At 39.3% G+C, this 22,415-nt stretch overlaps 1 protein-coding gene across 1 annotated transcript; it reads left to right on the top strand.

Annotated features, from left to right (window-relative positions):
• The first annotated feature begins 274 nt into the window (after positions 1-274).
• On the top strand, positions 275-22,173 carry ctps1a (CTP synthase 1a). Its single transcript, XM_059350156.1, has 19 exons — positions 275-462; positions 1,781-1,962; positions 2,049-2,219; positions 3,288-3,388; positions 3,491-3,607; positions 5,701-5,784; positions 7,188-7,268; positions 8,198-8,349; positions 8,697-8,829; positions 11,140-11,228; positions 11,318-11,412; positions 11,583-11,645; positions 16,480-16,523; positions 16,613-16,709; positions 16,793-16,848; positions 17,681-17,777; positions 17,877-18,021; positions 19,257-19,348; positions 21,894-22,173. The coding sequence occupies exons 2-18, from the start codon at positions 1,785-1,787 to the stop codon at positions 19,339-19,341; spliced, it is 1,788 nt and encodes a 595-aa protein (XP_059206139.1). The 5' UTR covers positions 275-462; positions 1,781-1,784; the 3' UTR covers positions 19,342-19,348; positions 21,894-22,173.
• The last annotated feature ends 242 nt before the right edge of the window (positions 22,174-22,415 follow it).

The raw sequence follows: 22,415 nt of genomic DNA, 5'->3' as shown, positions 1-22,415 counted from the left end.
TCTATTTCATAATTACTTGTTTTTAATTTAACTTTTAAATTTTAATAAAAGTAGAGGTCCTGTATAAGCCCTTTGGGTTCCTTGCCCCTACCTTGCACCTTCCTTTTGTTGTTATCTCTTTAATCTTGTCATTTGTCTTATTATTGTGCAAAATAAAAAAAACTTAAAACTTAAAAACTAAAGTTGAGTCCATTCCTGCGTTCCCAAGTTACCGTAGGCGTTAACGAGGCGCACCTGAAGGCAGCACAGCGTTAGTGTGAATTGGATGAATGATGTGCTGCGGCGCCTGGATCGTGGTCCATACACGTGTAGAGTCAGTTAGAGGATAGATGAGACTGTAGGGGAGCACAACAACAAGCGGTGCTATTTGGATCGACATTTTGTTCCTGGCAAAAGGTCTTGCGAGCTGTTTCAAAGTCCACCATTTGTTTTCTAGAGCTGCTCTGGCTGAAGAATATCTTGGTGAGTTGAAATTTGATGCTGTTAACAGAGAGGTTGTTGGCTAGCTAGAAACACTGTTAAGCTACAAACTAGGCACAATAAATAAGTGTAATTTCCGGTAAAATGGATCAAAATAAAATTCTATTAGGATCACCATATCAAAATAATGACTGATTATGTTTCAATAGTAGTCTTGTAAGCAAAAATGGACAATATAATCATGCTATAGGGGGTTAAGTTGAAGTATTCCGCAGTGTTGTTGCCACGTTTTTCCTCATAAAAGTTTCTAGCGGTCTTTTATTTTGAAAGCATTGCAGGATATTCCGGACACACGTAAGGTGGCGAGTTTAATGCACTTGTTAAGAGCACGTTAGCTCCCTTTGTATTTAAAAACAGTAACTTATCTAAGCCAGACGTGGTTCTTTGCTTAGCGAGAGTTATGTTTGTTCGCTTCACGCTGCATACGCTGACGGAGGCCTCGGTTTTTGTGTTTGTGGCTCTCTTACACCGATATCATCCCTAAGCGTTAGCCGAAAGCTAATTGAGCTGGCGGTAATACTTTGGTCTCGTTGACTTTGTTGATGCTGGTAACCCTGGCGGGCGGAGCTCTCACTCTCAGTCTTCTAGCACAAAAGACAGCGGAAGTTCCCGCCCGCTCGGCCCGTACCGTGTATGTAGACGAGCGCTTCAAATATGCCATGCTTCATGGTGACACTGCTGTGTTGTTACCTTTGCAGCATGTAGTTGTACTGAGGGCCACTTCAAGTATAGGTGCGGGTCGTATGTGGCCCCGGGCCTCCAGTTGGCCATCCCTGCTTTATAGATAATATAAATTTCAACTTTCTTCATACGATTTTACACGTTTTATACATTTTTATAGTACCCATCCTCCTCAGGGGTCAAAAAGGACCACATGACATCAGACTGGTTGACTGGTCTGGTCAGACCCCCCCCCCCCAATATTCATAGTGAAATACTAATTTCTTGATGGGAATGTACAGAGTAGGTCATGTCAACTTCTACTTTACTTTACTATGTCAAACTTTTGTTTTGAAAGCATTGTTCATTTTTGGATGTCACCAAAAATAAAAAAAAGAATCACACCCATCCTCCCCAGGGGTCCAAAAGGACCCCATGACATCAGACTGGTTTTAGGACATGTAGAAAAAAATGATAACCAACTTTTTTTTTTTTTTTTCACCTTTTAAAAAAAAAAAACATAATGTAAATAACATTACAGCTCTAATTATTTTGTTACACAATACAGTGTTTATTATGGCTCCTTCAATGAATAGCTCTGCATGGGCTACATTGATTTTAACCTGTAATCCATCTCCAGATACATGAGCAGAATGATGAAATACATCTTGGTTACTGGAGGAGTCATATCGGGCATCGGCAAAGGCATCATTGCCAGCAGTGTGGGCACCATCCTGAAGTCATGCGGTCTGCACGTAACAGCCATCAAAATCGACCCTTACATCAACATAGATGCAGGAACATTTTCACCCTATGAGCATGGTACGTCTGAGGAAATTCTCATTCACGTGATAATCGTCAACAGCCATGTGTTCCATATGTGTATTGACTGTTGTCCCTCTGTTCAGGGGAAGTATTCGTGCTGGATGATGGAGGTGAGGTGGACTTGGATCTAGGTAACTACGAACGTTTCCTGGATATCCGGCTCACCAGAGACAACAACCTGACCACTGGCAAGATCTACCAGTCAGTCATCAATAAAGAGAGGAGGGGAGACTACCTGGGCAAGACTGTGCAGGGTAAACAATCAGTCTTTTAAGCCGTGTTTCCACTAGGGGGGATGAGTGTCCACCGGGAAAGTCTCAGGCCACACCCTCTCACCCTCTCACAAAAGTCCGCTCACTCTGCGTGTCTTCATTACAAGTTAGCCCCAGGAGGGATTTAGAGACTCTGGAGGTGATGTATAGTTTTCACTGTCGTTTAATTGCTTAGCGACAATTTCGACCGTGACGTGACATACGCGACAGATTAAACACGGGAGACTCAACTGTGGCCGCCGTTGCTCACTGTGCACAACATCAGCAGCTGATCATAAACAAAGCAGCATGGCTAATTATGCAGAGCGTCTCCGCTGATCATAAACATAGTGATTGTGAATTAACCGGCGTCACTAACTGTGTACAGAGTGTCCGGTGCTTGTTGTAAACAAACAGAGATCGCTAAGTGAACACCTCCTGCAGCAGCAGCACATGCACACTGTACTGCTACAGAGCTAACTGTTAGTCTTTAGCAATTTGCAGAGTGGACGCTAAGGGGTAAACATCCCCTTCGGCTCTGCAGCTGGGAGAGACTGCTGCAGGAGGAATGTGCTGCTTCGACTCGTTCTTACTCTTCTTAACGAGCCGCCGGGCACCACGGTGAGAGTAAGAAGGAGTCTCCAATAACAGCAGAAAAAGTTGCTGGATTTGTCTCCAGTCACTTTCTTTAAAAATAGTCGCTAAAGGGGTCTGAAAAGTCACTAAATATAGCAACAAAGTCGCTAAGTTGGCAACACTGCTTCGTCTGCTTTTACAAATGGCGTGTGTTGTCGTGTAGAGTACTACGTCACATCCTGCTTAGCGATCTAGCCAATCAGTAACCAGGCTGTTTTCAGGGGAGAAAAAAAGACCCTGCTCTTCGACAGGGACGAAAAAAGTCTCAACAAACGTCCGCTCCAGACAGCTCGTATTCAAATTAGGGGCGTTTCAGCGCGTGAGACCCGCCTGATTCCGGGTATTGGGCGGTAGTTGAAACGGCCCTTTAGTTTGGTAAAGGGCTGTCATGCTGGAGAGAAATGATAAACCAAGAATATTTTTTTCCTTTTCCAGTGGTTCCACACATCACAGATGCCATTCAGGAATGGGTCGTAAAACAGGCCAAAGTACCAGTTGATGACGATGATGTAGAACCTCAAGTCTGTGTAATAGAGGTAAGCTATCACATCACCATTCGGTTATTTCATACAGGGTTATCTGCTGAAGCGGCCATGACTTTTCACTGCTAATATGTGTGACTGTGTGCACGTTTGCAGTTAGGAGGCACCGTGGGAGACATCGAGAGCATGCCTTTCATTGAGGCCTTCAGGCAGTTCCAGTTTAAAGTGAAGAGAGAGAACTTCTGCAACATTCACGTCAGTCTGATACCACAGGTGAGAGCAACACCTCCAGGCCAAACTGTCATCTGAGTGTATATGTGTCATCTTCTCTCACAGAACAACTGATTGTAAATACATACTGAGTGATTTTAGCCTTGATCACAAAAGTGACTCTTATCCTCTCGAGGTACAAAACAATTGAAAATAATTGCATCTTCTTTAAAGGGATAGTGCGGAGTTGTATGAGGTTCTTACTCACGGTCAATATATTACCTGCAGCAGATGATTACCTGCGTATGACCCGGTTTGGAGAACCAGGCGCTCGCTTCAGGGAGAAAACGAATTAATCAAATCAACTTTATTTATAGAGCCCTTTTAAAACAGCCACAGCTGATACAAAGTGATATACATGGCAGGACAGACCAACAATAAAAACAGAGAACAAATAAAAACAACTAAGACAGAGCGAGTCTCATGCTGGGTAAAAACCAGTAAATAAAAGCGGGTTTTAAAACTAATCTATTACGATTAACTAATCGTAACGTTTAATACCCCGATTAATCGTGAAAGCGGGTAATTGTGACTACTGGCCCAGAAACTGAAAAAAAAAATCCTGAGTGTCCACTGTTGAGTGAAGTTGTATTTTTGTGAGTAAGGTAAGCAAGGAAAGTAATTCCTCTGAATGACATGTGCAAACATGCGTAGGAAACACGTGCGTCTGCTTGCAGCTTGACAGGATCTTCTTGTGTGGGGGTTGAAAGAGAAGCATGTATGGAGAGAATGCAGTCATGGTAAACATAGGCATGTGTGCAACACAGTGAGAATGCAGGTCATGGTAGGGGAGTGGTTTGTCAAGATTCCATGGAAGATTTTTAAAAAAATGTTGCATTACCTTTATTTAACCAGGAAGTCCCATTGAGATTCAGAATCTCTTTTTTTTTTTCAAGAGAGACCTAGCCAAAATAGCAGCCAAAACTCAACACAAGTGTCAAAAAATTTACCTTTACAATAAAACAAGTGCAATATAACACAATATTAAAACATAATGAGCCTCATTAAAAAAAACAAGCACGTCTCTATCACCACAGTCTTGGTGGTAGCTTTAAATTCATTGATATCAGACGTTCTAGTTTTTTAGCTTTTTCTGTAGATTGTTCCATTCCCAGGGTACTGAGTAAGAGAATGCAGTTTTTCCAGTTCAGTTGAAACACGGGGGACATTTAAGAGTAACCACTTAGAGGAGCGAAGCTGATAGGTCCCAGATCTAACAGAGAAGAGGTTACACAGGTACACAGGAAGTTTTCCTAGTATTCAGGATCCGTACGGGTGCTTGAAATCCTTGAAAATGCTTAAATTTTAATGTTGTATTTTCAAGGTTTGAAAAGTGCTTGGATTTTGGATAAAGTGCTTGAAAATGCTTGAAATTCTTACTGTATTCCTCGTGCAATCTGACTTTAGATAATCACATGTTCAATGAAAAAAATAATAAATTTAATATTGAGATTAGCAAACTGTACTTTTGGTTGTTAAAAGCGTAATACCATCGATGTCGGTATGGTTGAGTGAAATTACCCCTTTTAGCATGTAAGTACTCCTCTAAAACATGCAACTTACAACCTTTGTAAGGTCCTGGAAAAGCTTGAAAATTGGACCTTGAAAGGTACTTGAATTTGACCTCTCAAAAAGTGTATGAACCTTGTAGTATTGCTTTGTAGATAAAGATATACCAGTGCTGTTGTCTACAGATTTGGAGTGATGTCTAACCAACTAGATCATAAAGAATGCATTGATGAATGAGGGACTTAGAATTTCTAATGAACCGAGTCAGTGATTTGATGTGAATTTCCGAGGACCGTGACTGAGAGGTGTTGTAAATACCTTGCTGAGAAGAAAGAAGAAGATAGCGCTACTTGAGGTTGCAACATGAAAGCTCAAAGCTATTTTGAACAGTAATCCCATATTTCCTCATTGTGACATTAGATCCACCCTACCGATCGCATCAGAAGCTTCTTCTTCTTCTAAAAAGGTTCTCATATTCTGATTGAAGCGCCTGTTTTGTCCACTTGTGTCATGTTAGATGTTGCACATGCATGAGAAGTTCTATAAAGTCGGTTTATTGTAAGTAACGTCTCCATTTTTCTGTCCAGCCCAGTGCAACAGGAGAGCAAAAGACCAAACCAACACAGAACAGCGTCAGAGAGCTGAGAGGACTGGGTTTGTCCCCTGATCTGGTGAGTCACCTGCACTAAATCCCTCTCTAAATGCTTTTCTTTTTCTTTTCTTTCTTTTTTTTTTTTTTACTGTGGGTTAGTACAGCCACTTTACAAAAGCCCAAAGTCAGATACTTGTTGCAGGTCTTAAGTCTTGAAAAAAATGAGGCCATTTCCTCAGTGAAAGGCCTTATAAAGCATTAAAATTAATTGGATTAATTAACAAATATATCAAACCTTGTAACTTTGCTGCGGTCGGCGGTATTATGTTTGATGGTGGATTGTGCTGCAGGCAGTGTTGTCGGCAAGTGACCAATTCTTGAGCAGCTGTGACAAAGTTATACCAAATTAAGAGGTCATTTCTTCAAATTTTAATGTTCATTTATCATTGGCATAGGCCCAAAGCAATGTGCCGCTCATATACAACATTTAAAAAATGTTTTAGTCAACTAAAATGTGCAACATAGCTTGGAGAGTCTACTGCCTGGTGCCTTAAACTCTAAATTTTAACAACTTTGTCTAGTTCTGAGTTGCTGCATTCTGACAAAATCATATTAAGAAATGCTCATTATGACCTATTGGTGATGCTGTTAGGCTAATTCATTTTAAATTTAAGGCAGAAGATAAGGTTTTTGGCTCCATTCCGACATTTTTTTCCTCCTTTTTTTGCCAACAGTGGCTCTTTTATTAGTAAAGGTTGCCGACCCCTGGTCTAAGTCATTAGTCAGAAACCCTCACGCCACTACGCCAGGTAGTAGGAATGTTGCCAATATCATGATATGCATTTTTTTTTAACCCATAAAAAAATACACCGGTATAATCGTGAATGATATGATATGGCACACTTCTAATTTCAGGGAATTACTGAGTTCTACCAAAATCAACCAGTGCTTCCAAAATCCACACTAACTGAAAAGACCATAGTCAACTTTTATAATGTGGTTGTTCCATTTCCGAGTCATCAATGTGCAAGTCTTACTCATTGTGCGTCAGTCTGAGCCGAGTTCAAGTCCAGGTGTGGAAGTACTTTATACTTTATTCTCTGTTCCATCTTCCAGCATCTTCTGCAGCATCGGAGCTGATACTGTTGCAACCCTATGCAATGATTACAGTAGCAAAAAAACTCTGGACTTAATCACTATATACAGTTATGCAGTTTATTCAGTAAATAAAACCAAAGTTTTCAAAAGGAAATCATAATCTACATAATTTCACATACTACTTACTGTGTAAGGTGTACATGTACATGCATATGTTGTTGCCACTGGTGTTATTTATGTGACTAATGAACGCTGTAAATTACCATTCATTTGCACTCTTATGTATGTCCTGTTTGTTTTTCCTGTGTGAAATCCCTGTTGTGTTTTGTTAATTGAGCCGTTCTCCCCACAGTGATCATTAAAGTTTTCTCTCTTCTCGGCCAGATCATGTGTCGCTGTTCCACCGCTCTGGAGAACTCCGTCAAAGAAAAAATCTCAATGTTCTGCCATGTAGAACCCGAACAGGTACGTCACCGACACTGAAACACCCACAGTGTGTCTGGTCATCTTTGGTGAATCAAAGCTCAGAGTAGGGCTGCACGATTATGCCCAAAATGATAATCACGATTAGTTTGATCAATATTGTAATCACGATTATTCATCATGTTAGGGAAAACATCTGTATTTTTATTGCACTACTTTTAAAGAAACAATAGGAACAGTTTTTAGTGTGTGCGCAGTGTGTCTGGTGCTTGTTGTAAACAAACAGAGATCGCTAAGTGAACATCTCCTGCAGCAGCAGCACATACACACTGTACTGCTACAGAGCTAACTGTTAGCCTGTTAGCAATTTGCAGACTGGACGCTAAGGGGTTAACATCCCCTCCGGCTCTGCAGCTGGGAAAGACTGCTGCAGGAGGACTGTGCCGCTTCGACTCGTTCTGACTAGATCGCTAAGTGAACACCTGCAGCAGCAGCACATACACACTGTACTGCTACAGAGCTAACTGTAGCTAACTGCTGCGATGTAAGAAGGAGTTGCTGGATTTGTCTCCAGTCGCTATCTTGAACAATAGTCGCTAAGGGGGTCTGAAAAGTCGCTAAATTTAGCAAAAAAGTCACTAAGTTGGGAAGACTGCTTCCCCGGCTTTTACAAATGGCGTGTGTTGTCTTGTCGCGAGTACTACGTCACATCTTGCTTAGCGCTGGCTTGTTATTTATTTATGCAGCTACATGAAACCTTAACTTTGCGTTCGCCCCCTGGTGGTTGGTTGACTACTGGTGTAGAAAGTGCTTGATTAGATATGCAGGAGAGCCACATTTTAAAATGGAAATATCGCTGACAATCAGGTTAATTTAATCGTGGCGGCCAAAATCGCGATCACGATTAAAATTCGATTAATTGTGCAGCTTTAGCTCAGAGACTTTAACCTCACTGACCTGTCTCCTCCCAGGTCATCTGTGTGCACGACGTGTCGTCCATCTACAGAGTCCCGTTACTGCTGGAGCAGCAGGGCGTGGTGGGCTACCTGAGCAGGAGGCTGAATATGCCCATCGAGACCCGACCCAGAAAAATGCTGACCAAATGGAAGGAGATGTCTGACAGGTGAGTGCTTGAGAGTTAGGGTTGTCACGATACTAAAATGTCCAACTCGATACCGATACTCAGGAAAATATTCGATACTATTTTCAATACCACAAGGATAAAAACAAAGACCCCAAAATTTTACAGAAATATTTTTATTAACAAGAAAATACGATACTTTTGAAAATGAGTATCGTATCCGGATACAACGTTTTAATATGGATAATTTTTTGAGTATCGATACTTTTGACAACCCTATTGAGAATAAATCATCTGTTTATGAAATGAGGCTAAAAGCTGTGACTTGATGACTTTAGTCCAGAGAAGGTCGTGTTCCAAATTCAATACTCCACACTCCTTGTCCACAGGTCAGACAGACTGCTGGAGCACTGCTCTATAGCTCTGGTTGGGAAGTACACCAAATTTTCCGACTCATACGCTTCTGTTATCAAGGCCCTGGAGCACTCGGCCCTGGCCATCAGCCATAAACTGGAGGTTAAGGTATGCACACAGTGTTCTTTATCCACACTGCTCTTCATCACAGTTTCCCTAATATCTTCATTTTGTTTAAATTTGAGCTACACTGTAGCATTAAACATAAATCAACGTGGAGCTCGGCATACATGAACAAGCCTAATTTTTATACTGTTAGAGGTGTGAATCAGCGTATCGGCCCCACGACACGATTTTGTACCAATACTTGAGTCACGAGCAAGGTTATAATAATTTTGGATTTTTCATTATTTTAGTTTCATTGGGAATTTTTGTTTCAAATTCAGTTAATTTTAATGAGTTTTTAGAGTGAATTTGCTAGTTTTAGTTTAGTTTTTATTAGTTTTAGTGTTTTTAGTTTTTTGTAATGGGCTCTGTGTTGGGTGAGAGATTTAAAGAGGTCATAATAAATGTTGCCTTTATTTCGTTTGGTTAATCCATCTCAGCCCCAATAAGGTTATTATCTCTTACAGTTCCAGGTGTTTTGAGTTTTGGTTCTAGTGTAGACATCCCAGTCTCAGTAAACATTTTTACCATGTGTTCCTGCACTGATCAGCAGCTATTTGGTCGGAGCTAAATAAATACATTTCATATCAACCAAAAATGATTATGCAGTGTTGCCCCTATATGTATTCTGCTGGATTTTCAGCACCGCCAAGAGAAAAAGCGATTTGTAATATCATGGTTGAATAGAAGACTTTCACTTGCACACAGTGAGAACACAACATCCAAAGTTTACAGAGTGTTGCCCCGGCGACACTTCTACCACAATAACTAAACCGTTTGTGCTATCTGGAAAATTCCAATGTTTTCTGAAAGCTGAGAAGTTTGTCTTTACAGCCAATATGGTGTCATTACGGTAATTTCACTCGCGCTTCTCCCTGAAGCCCACAAAGCAGGAATACACACATAGAGAAACACTGGATTATGTATGAAAAAAGTTGACATTTTCACTATAATTTTAGTTTTGTAACCACACGATACAGTTTCAGTTAGTTATCGTTAGTAGTTACTAGTTTTTATTTGTATTTCAGTTAACGAAAAAAAATTTCCAATTCTAGTTTTCGTTATTTCGTTAGTTTTTTCGTTAACTATAATACCCTTGGTGACGACACAATATTATTGCGGTTTTAAGCATTTTTGCGATATGGTGAGTACTGCATTTTGTGTCAACAAAATAAAATTAAATCAAGAATTGTTTGGTTAAATAAGAGAAAATTCTCAGTGTATTCATCTCACTTCAGTCTTTTTATTTCTCCACAATGAGAGTCAAACCCACAGACTGACCAACAAAGTATTCAGTCAAACTGAACTCAACTGATATCAAACATGTATGGACGACAACAACTGCAGCATTTTATCAAACTTTCAAAAACTTTAAGCTTCACTGCTCTGAATTTTTTTTAATGAAACATAAAAAAGCCGAACTTTGCAGCATTATTTTTTGAACAACTTCCCGACATGATATATATATATATAGTGCCTATAGATTCCATAGATCTTATAGTTTCATATCTCCATTATATTCCTAAAAGTGAACCTGCTACGGCCTCTGAAGAAAAAAAAAAAAGGTTAAAATATTGCAGAACACTAAATATCGATACTTGGTAGCCATGAATCGATATAATATTGCCATGCAAAATATCGCAATACAATGCTGTATCTGTATTCTTTCAATTTTGATATACTATATGTTAAGGAGATGCAAACAAAAAGGCAAATTGTAATTTGTTTTTATTTATTATTGATTTATTCTTATTTTGTTCCTTAAAAACAAATCTGAAAAAGAATTTGTTGTTAAACAACAATGTCACAATTTTGATAAATGTTGGCGGAGATGCAAAGAAAAAGGTAGATTTGTGCTGCTGTAAGCAGAATATGTGTCTATTTTTTTATTTAAAAAAAATATATATCATAAACATAAATACCATAAACACCCAATGTAACGTTTATGTCACATCACAGATCTTTGACATTTAGGGGTAGTATTTTTTTAAAAACATAAATGTGTTCTATGTGGTCCACTTGGTCTGTGGTATATCCCCCATAATTTTCCTTTAAGGATAACTGTGTCTGGGTTCTTATGGGTTAAACTATTGTATGTTACAGAAGTGCTTCAGCTCAGCCATATTCTTGTCTGGTGTGATGTCATATGAAACCAGACATAAATCGTTTAAAACGCATCACTGTTGCTGCATGTCGTCTAATTGAGAAGGCATTCCAAGCAGGGAATTTGAGGTGGAAAGTAAATCTTTCTCTAGCTGTCTGTATCTGTAACTGTTTAGACCTGCCACCCTGACTCTATGTCTTTTCTCTCAGTATATCGACTCAGCCAATCTGGAGCTGAGCACTCTGCAGGAGGAACCAGTGAAATACCACGAGGCCTGGCAGAAACTCTGCAGTGCTGAGTGAGTGCTGAGACACACAGTCTTTGTGAGTAATACACCCTGGATGTTACATTTGTTGGAGCAACTGTTTTTATCCCTTCTGTCTGCAGTGGCATCCTGGTTCCAGGAGGGTTTGGTGTCAGGGGAACCGAGGGGAAGATTCAGGCCATCAACTGGGCCAGGAAACAGAAAAAACCCTTTCTAGGTACAGGATATTACTATCTTATACCTCATACTGTGATCTCTATTTTATATATATATATATATATATATATATATATATATATGTGTGTGTATATATGTATATGTTCTATTAAAATTAATGGCCACATCAATAGTGAAAACTCTACCTGACTTGTTTGTTTGTTTGTGCAGGTGTGTGTCTGGGGATGCAGCTGGCTGTATGTGAATTTGCCAGGAACACACTCGGCTGGGCAGGTAATGTAAAGTCTCTGATGTAGTTTAACTGAACTTGTGCAGCATTTTGTATTAACATGTCAAAGAAAAGCTTAAAGTCAAAAAGACTTTTTGTTTATTTTCCTCATTTTGAACATAAAACATATCTGTCACTACAGACATATTTACAAGTACACGTTTACATAAAAAGGTCATTTAAGTTGTATTAACTTATGTATCTCAAAATGAAAAGTAGAGAGATGTGGGAGATAAAATAATAAATAAAAAGATGATATATATATATATATATATATGTGTGTGTGTATATATATATGTGTGTGTATATGTATGTATATATACAGGGGTGCACATAACTTTTTTGCTCTAGTACTCAGGGGAGCACCTGGAGATGTTACTTGGTGCTCATTGAGCACCCGAGACGCGGACCCGCCCCGCAGGAATGATAAAAAAGGGATAAAGGTCGAATACATTTTTGCAAAAACATTTATTCATTAATAATCAACATTGAAACACTGAAATGAACTGTTCAGTGCTCTTTGAGCTCAGTTTCCTTGAAATTAACATAGCTATGCAAGCTGGACATCGTCCTCATCACTACTTTCACTGCTTTCATCACTGTCACTTTCAACCACCATGTCCATGGCAGTCTTGGTAGAAGAAGAGGATGTAGGCCTACTCCTCCCTCCCTGGCTGAGCCTGCGATCACTTGTTTTCATCCACAGGTCCACAGCAGGCTTTGGGTCAAAAGTCTCTGATGTCAGCTTGGACATGTGGATGTGCATCAGGGATGAGAGGCGAGAGTCTGACAGGCAGGATCTGTACTTGTTTTTTATCATATTGAGGTGAGAAAATCCTCTCTCACATGCAGCACTGCTCAAGGGCAGTGCAAGGGACAGCAGAATTACTTTCCAGATGTTGGAGTAAGTTTCTGGGTTGCTTGACTTCACTATTTTGACCAAGTCATACACAGAGGAGGATGCTAAACGTTTGGCTGACTGCTTTAACCTCATCCACTCCCTCAGAGTGGAGTCTCTGTCAACACACATGCTGCCCTCATAATTCTGGAGGATGCCACTCAGTGTGGTGTTGCCAAAACTGTGGAGGTCTTTTATTTCCTGAGGCCAAGTAGAAGGATCAAATATTAAAAATTGATCACATGATTTGAGGGATTCATATCTAGATTCAAATTCCTTAATTAGACCCCTCAGTACATCATTTCTGTCCCTGTCAGCATCCACATTTGCAACAGTCTCTTTCCTGTACTGCTGGTCATCACTCTCAACTAGAAGTGTCAGCTGTCCAACTGCTACCATGAGCTCATCTTTGCATTCACCAATAGTCAGCCTTTCTTGCTGAAACTTAAGAGAGAGGGTCTGCAAGACTTTCCCAGTGTCAAGCATGTGGGCAAGGAAACAGTGAAATCGCTCTGTGCACACATGTTTCAGGTCATTGTCATCACTTGTGGACAGCTGAATTTTGATGGCAGGTAACAGTCTCCATATTTTCAACAGAGTCTCCTGTCTCCATGCAGACCATCTAATGTTGTGAAACTTTCCCAATTTCACAAAGGCAATGCCATTCTCATCACACAGTTTCTTTAGTTGTTCCGATTTCTTTGCACCCCCCTTCTGTAAATAAAAGCTAAGCAGCCTGACAACAGAACGATTAAAAGACTCACAGTATGGCACCAGGCGATCAGCTGCCTTTGCGCAGTTCTCCAGCGTGTGGGCGGTGCACAGTACGTGCACCAGGGCATCTCCGATGACGACTCTCTGTCGTAGTTTAGGAATGACGCCGTTGTATTTCCCCACGTTGACAGCTGCTCCGTCTGTGCACACCGAGACCAACTTGGTCTTCCACTCATCCGTTAATCCACACGCATGGAAAAGTTGCACAAGTCCATCCACAATGTCCTGTGCTGATCGCTGCGCCCCCAGATTAATTAATCCAAGAAAATCAGAGCTGCACTCTCCGTCGCTCGACACAGACACGATGTACACGATTTCCTGCTCTGTTTTGTTTATGTCCTCTGAACCGTCAAAGAGCAGACCCCAAAATTCAGCCGCTTTTAATTTTTCATGAAGTTGTGAACTGATTGTCGTAGCAATCGTCTCCATTATTCGGGTCCCCCCCTCACGTGAGTGATATGCAGTCCCGACATTAACGCCAAGCCTTTCTAACAGGGGAATGTCCTCTTCATAAGAGCTGAGAGGACGTGCATGTTTGGCTTTGTGAAAAGCCAACAAAAATAGATTCGACAGTGCTTTACGCTGTTCTTCATTTATTTTGTCCTGCCACCCGTCAAGGGGGCGACTCCGATGCTGGCTGCTCCTATTATCAATAGTTTGCACAATATTAACGTGCTCCTTGCTTTTCTCATGCTTGTCGAATGATGGATGACTGTAATTCTTTGTGCCTATATAATAAGCGCTGCTTTTATCAGCCAGATCAGGATGTTCGCGGCATATTTTGCACCACATCACGGTGCGCTCATCATCACTTTGGAGCCACCATACCTCCTGCAGCCATTTCTCCGAAAACAATCTCTTTTTGTGCGGCTCAGGTGGCGGTTCCGTCCGGCGCCTTTTTGGAGGTGGTGGTGCAACACTAAAATAGTTGCTTAGCGGGGCTTGCTTCTTTGACATTTTGAAGAGCAGTAGACAGCTGCGAATAAGACAGGAATATCAGTAAACAAATTTGCCTCTCCCAGTGTTACTGAGGGGTGTGGGAAAGCACTGTATGATTTTGGGTTTGCTGTGTGGCGGTCAGAACACCGATGCTAACACCGTTGTTGATTGCGCTGATAGCGGATCGTCTGATTGGATAGAGGATAGCCTGCCGGCATCTGATTAGACAGAGTATGCACGCCGCAGACGCGTGCACACAGTCTGTGTGCGCACTCGTCCGACGCACGCACTCGGCCCCGCCCCCTGTCACTCACTCAGCGCGCACAGAGCCACGGCAGTCTCTAGCCCTTTCGTACACCCGGCTACCCCAGCTGTTGGTGCGCACAGGCGCTTCAATGCGCTCGATGTGGTGCGCATCATTGCATTCTGGGTGCGCATGCGCACCTGCGCACCAGTTATGTGCACCCCTGTATATATATATATATATATATATATGTATATATATATATATATATATACACTTTTTTCCCTCTTGCTCAGTCTCTCTTCTTCTCCTGCCAGATTAGCCTTCAGCAGTACATAACACTGCCATCTTCTGACCAAACATGTTTATGAAGCTTCACTTGTTTGCTCTAAACCAATTCACATTTTCTTTAATGTGATATTTCAAAATTAGATTTGACTTTAATGGAAACACGGCTACTGACAGCAGAAATGAACTAAATAGATTTCATGTTGGCTCCATGCAAAGAAATCAACAGTGTTCGTATATATTGATTGATTGATTGATTTAATTTCCCCACCCACTGTATGGAGTGAGGGGAATCTGCATGTAAGGAAACAGGAACACAAAAAGACTGGACACATTGATCAATGAAAGTAGATGCTGGTAATAAGTTTAAAAACTCATGTACAGCAGGATATTTGTGTGCTTTATATAGCTGTCTGTGCAAAAAATGCCTCACTAAACAGCACAAAAATAGACTTGACACGTGAAAAATGTGGGGGGTCTCCTTGAGAAGTGCATCTCATGCCCTTAGTTGGGATTGACGCATTTCATAGAACTAGTGCAGTGCCAATAGGAAGTATGTATTCATACATTACCTGCAGACCACTACAACGTCTGCAACTCCATAGAACACTTACTTTTCATAAGGTACCACACCATCCAGCACATACACATTGAACATTGATATTCGCTGGAAAGTATTTGAATATTATTGGAAAATCAAACCTTGTAGCACACTTTAAAACTCCTAAAGATGGGTAGGCTGAATAGACTTCCAGATGAGATGAGTCAGGGTGTAAATCCAGAGTGAATTGTGTTACTGACCAGGTGTAGGCCTATCACACAATGGGGCGGAGCTCCCCTAAAATGGGGCGGAGCTCCCCTAAAAGGGGGCAGAGCTCCCCTAAAAGCCATCCAATCAGAAACAGTGCAATGCTGCAACACGTCCTATGTAAATAATGATATTTTGAAAAATGAATGCACACCTTCGTGCCATGAGCAAGCCACATACGAAATCTGAGGTCAGTCTGACTAACGGTCAGCAAGATATGCCCTAGAGCAGGTATGGGCAACTGGAGGCCCGGGGGCCGCATACGGCCCGCACCCTCACTTGAAGTGGCCCTCAGTACTACTACATGCATTTGAGCATGAAATCTTATAAGTGCAGTGTAAAAATGCACAAAATTACTTCTTGCAATTAATGTTGGCCTGCTGTTCTTGCACTGAAAAAAAAAATTCACAGTGAGTGGTAATTTTTTATTTGCTTCAAACCTTTTGTATTCCTATTAATACTGGTATACATGCTGTATATACATTTGAGCATGAAATATGTTACTGCACTGTAAACATATTTAAAATTGCAGTTTCATCATATCTGGTTAAGTGCACGGTCTTATATGTGGCCCTGTGGTAGTGTTGATGAAAAATTGTGGCCCCCTCCAGCATTTAAGTTGCCCATCCCTGATCTAGACACACACACACACACACACACACACACACACACACACACACACACACACAGACGCTTCTTGCTTTTATCAATAGATGGAATCCTATTTGATCTGTGAGACGTGCGAGTGATGGCCGTCAAACAGGACTTAAGCCCCTCATATTGATACAGTGTATCTGTTTATCTTCCAAAAAATCGCTAGTAGCAACCAGCAATTACATACTAGGAGTAAAACAGCTGATGTCATGACTTTGTCTGTGTCACACTTAGATGCCAACTCCACTGAATTTGACCCAGAATCAAAGCATCCTGTGGTAAGCTGCTTTTCAACTCACAAGTGATCTAGTTACAATTTGACCCGAAGAATGCTTTATAATGAGATATTCATGTTGAACCTCTGCAGGTGATCGACATGCCAGAACACAACCCGGGTCAGATGGGTGGAACCATGAGGCTCGGGAAGAGACGGACCATTTTCAAGTCTAGCAGCAGTGTATTACGTAAGACAAATCACTGTTTGAGTTGAGCCCAGTGTTGATGTGCTGCTGTGTCGCCCTGTGCTTACAGCTCTAATGTCTTCCAGGCAAACTATACGGAGACGCAGAATATGTGGATGAGCGGCACAGGCATCGCTTTGAAGTATGTCAAACTCTCAGTTCATTAACAAGGTTATAATATAATATAATTTAGATTTTTTTATTAGTTTTAGTTTTAATTTCGTTGTGATTTTTTGTTGTCAAATTTAGTTTTAATTCGTTTTTAGAGTGAGTTTGCTAGTTTTAATTAGTTTTTATTTTTTAGAAAATGCTTAGTTTTAGTTTTTATTAGTGTTAGTTTTATTTATTTTTGTAATGGGGTATTTGTTGGGTACCAGATTCAAACAAGTCACCATAAATGTTTCCTTTATTTCCTTTGTCTGATCCATCTCAGCCCCAATAAGTTTATTAAGTCATAAAACCAGATAGATGAAATAGGTTTCATATCAACCAAAAAGGTTTACGTATGAAAAAAGTTGACAAAGACGAAAACGAAGGACATTTTCAATCCGTGTATCATTCGTTCTTTTAATTTTCAATTGGCAACCAAAATCAAATAATAAAAAATTGACTGGTTATTTGTTTTTTATTCTAACACAAAAAACAGGAAAAAGTGCTTGTTTTTTCTAATATTAAATATTTCGTATTCGTTGAAATATTAAAAAAACAAGCATTTTTTTTTGTTTTTTGTGTTATAATAAAAAACAAATAACAAAATAACCAGTCCATTTTTCATTATTTCATTTTTGATTGCCAATTGAAAATGGAAAGAACGAATGATACACAGATTATTTTCACTATAATTTTAGTTAGTTTTGTAACCACACAATACAGTTATTTAGTTAGTTTTCGTTAACTATAATAACCTTGTTCATTATCAAACAGCTCGCTGATATGGGAGTGGTGTTTTTTATAACTTTGCTGTCCCTGTGCAGGTCAATCCTGAGCTCAAGAGTCACTTTGAAGAGAAAGGATTCCGCTTCGTGGGTCAAGACGTCGAAGGAGAAAGAATGGAGGTCATAGAGCTGGATGGTACGGAGAAGTTAACACTGAGTTGCTTTCTAGCTTGTGGATAAAAATGTTTCAGCACGTTCCAAAGGTCATTCTTAAAAATCTACTAATTGTTTTCAGATCATCCATATTTCGTGGGAGTGCAGTATCACCCCGAGTTCACCTCTCGCCCCATCAAACCATCACCCCCATATCTGGGCCTGCTGCTGGCTGCAGCCGGGAAGCTGCAGAGCTACTTACAGAAGGGCTGCCGTCTGTCTCCAAGGTAACCACACAGCGACAGAACATGTCTCTACCCTATGGGCTTAAATTTGTCTCATTAATACCTGTAAATGAGGGTGATCTACAAATAGTCCTTGATTTGCACGTGTTTTTGCTATCCACAAATACAAATTTCTAATTAGGGCCACGGGGCAAGTATTGTTACACTGTGGATTTTTTCTTCTTCCTCTTCTGGACACAAGTTCGCTACTTTATATCAAAACGACGTAAGTCGCGAAAAACTGCCCAAAAATGAATGGGACGGCCCAAAAAAATAAGCGAAAAAGAACAATAATTGGAGATTTTCAAATGTCTACTTCTCCGGCATAATTTCACCTAGAGACTCCATTTAAACTTTAAACAGTAGACACAAGTCTTGTGTGTGTGTGTGTGTGTGTGGAGTATTAATCCACGTTTTGATAGGTCATATAGTTTTTTATCAATCCCTGTTCAATGACCATGATCGGTTTTTTTTTGTTGTTTTTTTTTTGAAAACTGCACTCCAGGCCGAAAATTCAACTCTACAGAAATAATTTTTACATAGAAACGTAGGAAAATTTGTCTTCTCACTCACAATCCTCTGGTAAAGCTGTCAGAGTTATAGTTTGGGCGTAGGACGCACAGATGCACCACCAACACACAGTAACAGACCCATTGGCTCCCATATTTAAAAACGCAGGAAGATTTCTGTAGAAAAGCATATTTAACAGTTTTTCAGATCGCTCTTACAAAGCTTTTTCTTCATTTTTCTTCACAAAAAACATATGTAGCTGTTCAGGAAGAACTCGGGACGCTCAAAATGTAGTCAGATCAATGATATTATTATGGTTTTGCCAAAAATGCTTTCTGTTCGAGGCCAGAAATTCAATTTTTCCAAATTTGTTTGTGGATCCGTGTGGATCTTGTCAAGAACGTCTCAAAAATGTGTCTTTGAGGAAAGAGGTGTGTGTGTGTGATTGATGATTCACAAATGCAGTCACACTTCACAAACAGAATTTTCAGTTTTACAAATACACACTTATTGTAAAAACCAAATTTTTTGTTACATTACGTTCTAGAAATTTGTATTTGTGGTTAGCAAAACATGTGTGCAAATCAAGGACTATTTGTAGATCGCCCTCTGTGCGTTTACAGGTATTAATGAGACAAATTTAAGCCCATACTACTCCTACATAAGCTCCAAGTATAGACTGTTTTATGAAACCACGTTAATGGCTGATGATTCTGTCTCTGACACAGGGATACGTACAGCGACCGAAGCGGCAGCAGCACCCCAGACTCTGAGATATCAGAGTTAAAATTGCCTTCCAACACAAATGAATGACTTAGAGGTACACAATACTTCTACAGTTGGTACACAATACTTCTACAGTTGTTTTTTCAAGAGGACATCTCAATGGCAAAATGAGTAATGACCACCAAATACAATTGTAACATGACCTGGAGATGGATGACCAAAGCTTGTTTAACTTCTTTTGCATTATTATTATATTAATATTTCAATACATTATGCCTGAGCTGCAATTCTGTTAATCAGTTAATTACTTCAATTGATAAAAAAAAATTCCTCGTTTACATTTTTTCTAATTAAAGGTTACATATGACTCAATACATATTTCAGTTCAATAAATCCACAAAAGACAGTTCAATTATAAACCACAATGGACATATGTGAATGGGAGACCCTGCTAAGCTAGTTGCAGCTTCAGAATAGGGACCCAGTTAATATGCAAGACTGTTTTTAGGACATGTAGAAAAAAATTATTACCAACTTTTTTTTTTTTTTTACCTTTTCAGGCAACTCATGACCAACACATTGATATATACTTTTCTTTTTTTTTTTCATTATTATTGGTCAATTTTAGTCAAATATACAAAATTAGGCCTCATTTCAAGAGAAAAAAAAGTAATAAAACCTGAATATTATTTTCAATAGTAATAGTGAAAAGAATTATTGATGGGAATGTACAGAGTAGGTTATGTCAACTTTAAGTGAAACTTATGTTTTGAAAACATGGTTCATTTTTAGATGACAGCAAAAAAAAAGTTTTAAAAAATCACACCTGTGGTCAAAAAGGACCCCATGACATTAGACAGGTTTTAGGACGTGACAAGACCAACACATTGATATATAATTTTTTCTTTAAATTGTTTTTTTTTTTAATTATTATTATATAAATGTGTTGGTCATGAGTTGCCTTAAAAAGTGAAAAAAAAAAGTTGGTAATAATTTTTTTCTACATGTCCTAAAACCTGTCTAATGTCATGGGGTCTTTTTTGACCCCTGAGGAGGGTGGGTACTATAAAAAAAATTAAAACACATAAAAATGTATGAAGAAATTTACATTATCTATAAAGGATGCAGAGGGGAACATATGCTGAAGATGTCAAGCAATTCTATAAAAGTTAACCTTTATTAATCATATGTTGAAAATGATTTGGGGTCAAAAAGGAGTACAGGAGGGTTAAAATATATATATACATACAATATATAGATCTTAAAGAGTGCATGTACTGTACAATAACATTTACAGCCTAAACCAAAGACCCTACAAATTCCCAAACCACTAAAATGATCCACAAATGGGTCATTTATTTTATCAGTCTAAAGGTGAAATGCAGTAAATAAAAACATGGCAGCTGAGGATAGTAGTACTATTTGAAAGGATTTAGTTTAGAGTCCCCAGACAGTAAGGCTATTTAAGCTTTAACGTATTATAACAGAAGTTAGACATTGTCCACTCACTATTGTGGCCATAAGCTCATTTAAGAACAGACCCAGATCAGGATTATTTTTGTAATGTTCTCAATGCCTTTGGACCAAGCCTGTGCCTGTATATTTACATTTGCACAGTTTTAACCTGTTACATGCTTTTCTTTTCTATGTGTGAAGGGTAAAATAAATCTGAATATGGTCGGTGTCACTCAGCATATCTACATATTGTTGCATTGTGCAAAATATTACATTCAGTAAGCTTCTGTGGAAAGGGCATATGGCATGTATTAGGGCTGGGCGATATGGACTAAAAGTCATAGCCAGATATATAAATCCTGATATTTTCATCGCCAAGTGAGAGCAAATGTTCAGTCAAAGTCAAACAAATACTGTATAACAGGACCTTTTAAAATAATCAAAGTGCACATTTAAATGAAAAAAATATCTTATGAAATAAAATAGGCCAGTCTTTCTGTAATAAATGAGAATAATGAACATTACAATATAACTTTAATACCTAGTAAGGGCAACATTTATATATAAAGAAAACACTTAAACTATATGCTCTAATTCCATATCACATTTAAAAATAGATATTGCCACGCCCTAGCATGTGTAACATTGTCAAGTCCAAGATGACTACTGCACCATACAACATTGCAGTAATTTGAGGCTCAAGAAAACCTACATTTAAAAAGCCAGCATTTGAATTATTTCAGTTAAGGTTTAGAATCAAGAGTTCATAAGTTTTTACAATTGTGCTCAAAAGAAGTTCTGGAGTAATGTCAGCTGGCACCAAAAAAAAAAAAAAAAAAGCATGCCTTCTAGATATGGTTGGACATTTTTAGTGAAGTATGGACAACTCTACAATAAAAAGGGCACAACTACTATACAGCCAAATTGGCTCATGATTACCTGCAATTAGGTTCAAATAAAGCTCCAAATGTCACTATAGTTCCAGTTTGACTATCAGGAAATATGGTAACTGTATTACAAACCAGGTTTAAATGTGGTCATGTTGGCTTTTTGAACCATTATTCAGTAACAGGCTTCAGTTAGAACTGTAGTACTTCAGCTAAAGTTTTGCCACATGCAACTGCTGTGATTAATACTGAAATGCTTTATTCAGTTTTAATAAACTTGACCCCTTTTCTCTGCAGTGAAGGTTCTGGACTGGTTGACTCCCTAGAGGAGTGACCAAGGCTGATTCTTCAGTGCAGAAGACTACAGGCTGAAGTCAGTTTCAGTCTGAATGAACTGTGATGCTAACGAAGAACTGCCTCCTATAATCAGCAGCATCTATTCACCCTCACATTGTCCACTCTACACTATTGTGGCCTTATTGTAAATATGTCCTGCTACATGGAACTACATCTTATTCAAAAGTCGTCTTCAAGAATGTGAATGCAAGATTGAATATAAATAAAGGGATTCTCAAAATGGTTGTTTGAGTCTTTTATTTCAACCAAAAAGCATTTTTCCATTATCATCAAGCACAAAGTTTTGCATACTGACAAGTGCAATTTGTCTCGACATCAGTACATGTTACTAATGCACAAATGTATCAGTTGCACCTTCTTGTAGAGAGCCTGTAGTGAAGTCTGACATCCAGACACGTCACTGGTCAGGTTGTTCTCCTTCCTCACTGGACCTGAAATAAAAAAAATAAAAAAACCATGTAA

Source organism: Centropristis striata, chromosome 14, assembly GCF_030273125.1.
Source record: "Centropristis striata isolate RG_2023a ecotype Rhode Island chromosome 14, C.striata_1.0, whole genome shotgun sequence".
NCBI lineage: Eukaryota > Metazoa > Chordata > Actinopteri > Perciformes > Serranidae > Centropristis > Centropristis striata.
This window is presented reverse-complemented; position numbering and strand designations above follow the sequence as displayed.

What these genes read in the sequence shown, in the direction of transcription:
- ctps1a (XM_059350156.1), top strand. Translation starts at nt 1,785, where the DNA reads ATGAGCAGAATGATGAAATACATCTTGGTTACTGGAGGAGTCATATCG. An exon ending in ACGTCAGTCTGATACCACAG is followed by an intron (nt 3,608 to 5,700) that starts GTGAGAGCAACA and finishes TTTTCTGTCCAG; the next exon opens with CCCAGTGCAACAGGAGAGCA. An exon ending in GGAGGTCATAGAGCTGGATG is followed by an intron (nt 17,778 to 17,876) that starts GTACGGAGAAGT and finishes AATTGTTTTCAG; the next exon opens with ATCATCCATATTTCGTGGGA.